Here is a 3497-nt window from a genome sequence, read left to right on the forward strand (position 1 = left end):
CAGGGTTGCATAAGACAAGACTGCATTAAGAAGCATTCATAGACATGGTTCAGACTCAGGAAGTAAAGCATGCCATTTCCAGCTTCCAGCACGTGGTATCATCCAGTAACTGACCACTGGTACACTGAACAGCTGGGAAAAGAGTCCCTTTTCATGCTGAATAGGTACATATTTCCCTGTCAAAAGCACCTAAGACATCAGCAGAACCCCACAGGAGGAGATTGAAGCAGGATCTCACAGATCACAGGCTTAAAACTAAAACCAACAAAAAATAAATAAAAATCACTGAGACAGAGGCATGAATCCAGCAGAAGGAGAAGCAACTGTCCTGCTGTTCCTGAGAAATGCTGCTGATTTGGAGAGCAGGCAGGGCCTCGCAGGCTGCCTTCAGCTGGGGCACTCACAGAGCGCCATGGCTTTGCACCATTTACAACAGCCTCTCCTGTACATTTGGGAAACACAGAGGGCCAGGAGCTGCTACTTAGGGATTTGCAGTAATTCAGTCCTTTTGAATCATCTGTGATGAGCATTTTTCTCTTGTCTCTTGCAGGAGTGGCTGGAGACCCTGGCCTCCCAGGACCAAAAGGTAAATCATGCTGAGATGAATTTATGATGGGATCCTGTCTAGTTCAACTTCCACTCCATGCCATTCTAGAACAACGCACCATGTGGGAGCAACTATAGAAAAATAAAAGTACCCCACAGGGTACTAGATGTGCTATTTGACAATAGCTCTTCCCCATCATAGGGCCTGGTGTGCTGGAGCTCCCCACAGAGGCTCAGCCCCGGCCCCTGGTGATGTGAGCAGCCCCTCTCCCAAACCAGCGAGACAGCAACAGGGGCTGCCACCAACTTGGGAACCTGAAGCTGCTGTCCAGAACTGTCAACTACAGACACAGCAGGACTTTGCACACTCCAGCCCAAGGGACCAGACACATTTGGGCAGAACTCTGACCTTCCACTGCTATGTCAAAAGGCAGAGACTCAGATGAAACTCCATTACTGTTAATGCCACAGAAACTTGTCTCCCCAGTGTTATTAATAGGGTAGAGAGTAAACAAGGTGATGTTTATATATATATATATATATATATATATATATATATATTATTTATTTATTTTCTGATAACATCATCCTGCATGCTAAGGCCACTGGCACATATAAATGAGCTCTCTCTGCACCATGGCTTCTCTCACAAGTCTTGTAATAGGAGCCAAATGCTACTGAGCTGGTCACTAGTATAGCACATTTGCTCCAGCTGTCACAGCTGCTCCCAAAACACCTACTAAAGACCTCTGCCAGCAGTAACTGTTCCCCTTTTGGTGCTTCTGACCATGCCTCCTTCCCTGGGTATGTTTTGACTTCCCACACCCATTTACTACTGTTCTATGTGTCCCACCTAAGTAATACTCACTGACACAAAATGTTTGCACCCCGTTTGTCAGGCTGGCTTAGCAGCCAGCAGGTCTGACATAGACATGTATTGCCTTAGTCTTGTCATTTAGACTTCCTGACCCCTAATCAGGTGTCAAAGGAAAATATCTTACTGGGTCCAATAACCCAAGAGCAGCAAGGTTGCCACTCCCTGTTTCTGTCCCCAGCTCCAACTGGTAGTTCCCAGGAGGCATATACAGGAAAAGGACATGTGTACACTATAAACAATTATACAAATATACATGTTCATCTTCACAGACAGCCACTCAGAGCACTCACATGAGCACAGAGAGCACCAACAGCTTCATCCTGCTTCCTTCCCTCTCTGGCTGAGCAGGATAGCAGTCCACTGGTGAGAAGTTTTCTGTGTAGATAAATAGGTACAAGGGGGATTCCTCCAGCAAGAGGATTCACTCAGTCTAACTAGCAGCTGGATCTCAGTCTCACCAGTTGCTGGCATCTGGACATAGAACCCTGAGGCTGCAGTCCCACTCCAGACCACACACACACATACGCACAACTATTGGAGCACCCCAGCCCCACAGCCATCCCTCTATGTTCTTGCCCCTTTAGACACCCAGGTACCCTCACACCCACAGCATCATGTTCTGACCCACTCACCCCCTGGAGTCCAGACCACTTCACCAGCTTTGCCTGGGTTGATCTTTGCTAACCATCACACTCACTTGCACACCTCCACTTATGCCAGTTGCTGCCCCACATACCTCTGACCCGTGGTCTGACTCCAGGTGCTGCACTCACACCCCATACACACACGGGCACACAGAATAGAGCTCTCACCCAGGGCAGTACTAGAAAGGTTTTTAATAAGATGACAGGACAGACTGTGGTGATCAGGGCAGGGCACAGCCAAACTGACCAGCATACTGACCAGCTATCTAAAGTCAACCATTTTTATCCCCTTACCCTCCATTTTCCGTCTTCTTCCTTCCCAAATCACCTAAATCCCTCCCTTTTCCCACCTTTGGTTCCTCCCCTGAACAGCTCACAGTAATTCCTGTCCTTTTCCCCTGCATCCCATAATGTGTTGCACTCCCAGGCAGCCACCCCCCTGTGCCTGCCAGGGGATCTGGAGAGTTGTTCTTGTTGACTCAGGCTGCTGGGTGTCACAGCTGGACATGGGACTGAGGCTCTGCAGGGGCAGCCCTGGGAAGCAGCCAGACAAGATACTTGGTTCTGTAATTACAGGAGCCTGTGGCTTGGGTTCCCACCTGCAATTGTCCCTCTGTATTCTTCTGGATTTGAGCAGATGGGCCTTTGATGGGCTGGGAACCAGCCAGTACAGATCACTAACGAGTTCTTCCTCCTGCCTTTGCTGCACCATGCCTCTTTGTGCATGCAGATGAGCTTATCAATTAATCTAACATCACAGCTCACACCAATGCAGCAGGATTTGGCTTGAAAAGCAAACACTGTCAAATTGTGGAAGAGGGAAGGACTGGGTCTGGAAGGCAGAGAGCAATTGATGATGTTGTTTGCCCAACAGGAACAAAAGGAGATCCTGGGTTTCCAGAAACTTTGGGTGAGTTTCCTCCTTGGTCTTTCATCCCACTGTTGACTTTGTAGAACAGACTAGTGATGACAAGCAGTAAGGCAGAATCCCTGCATCAGAATAAGGAGATATTACTGTTTACCTATTTGCTTCTCTCAGCCACATGCAGCTTCTGCATGGCAATTTGTAACCCACACAGACCACATTAGATAGAACAGTCACATCCTGTGAGTGCTTCTTAAATAACCTGCCCTCTGTGTAACCTGGAGAAGGTCTGTTTTGGTCCTTACAGCCACAATATCCTGGTTTCCAAGATGAAGCCACTAAAAATACAAGAGGTTCTGTCTAGACATCAGCAAGCACTTTACAGTGCATGTGACAGAGCACTGGAATTGGTTGCCCACAGAGGTTGTGGACCTCTCTTCCTTGGATATCTTTAAATTCTGCTTGGATATGGTCCTGGGCAAGCAGCTGTAGGTGGCCCTGCTTGAGCTGAGAGGTTGGATCAGATGGACCCAGAGGTGCCTTCCAGCCTCAGCCGGGGAGGGGA

The 3497-nt window shown here is 48.3% G+C and overlaps 1 protein-coding gene across 1 annotated transcript in view; it reads left to right on the top strand.

The window, feature by feature from the left end:
* The first annotated feature begins 508 nt into the window (after positions 1-508).
* The window catches only part of FCN2 (ficolin 2), a 7249-nt gene continuing 4260 nt past the window's right edge, over positions 509-3497 (top strand). Inside the window, 2 exon segments of the mRNA XM_035342025.1 lie at positions 509-586; positions 2942-2977. Of these exon segments, the coding sequence (XP_035197916.1) occupies positions 523-586; positions 2942-2977 (100 nt within the window). The 5' untranslated portion in view covers positions 509-522.

This window comes from Oxyura jamaicensis, chromosome 17 (assembly GCF_011077185.1).
Source record: "Oxyura jamaicensis isolate SHBP4307 breed ruddy duck chromosome 17, BPBGC_Ojam_1.0, whole genome shotgun sequence".
Classification (NCBI taxonomy): Eukaryota; Metazoa; Chordata; class Aves; order Anseriformes; family Anatidae; genus Oxyura; species Oxyura jamaicensis.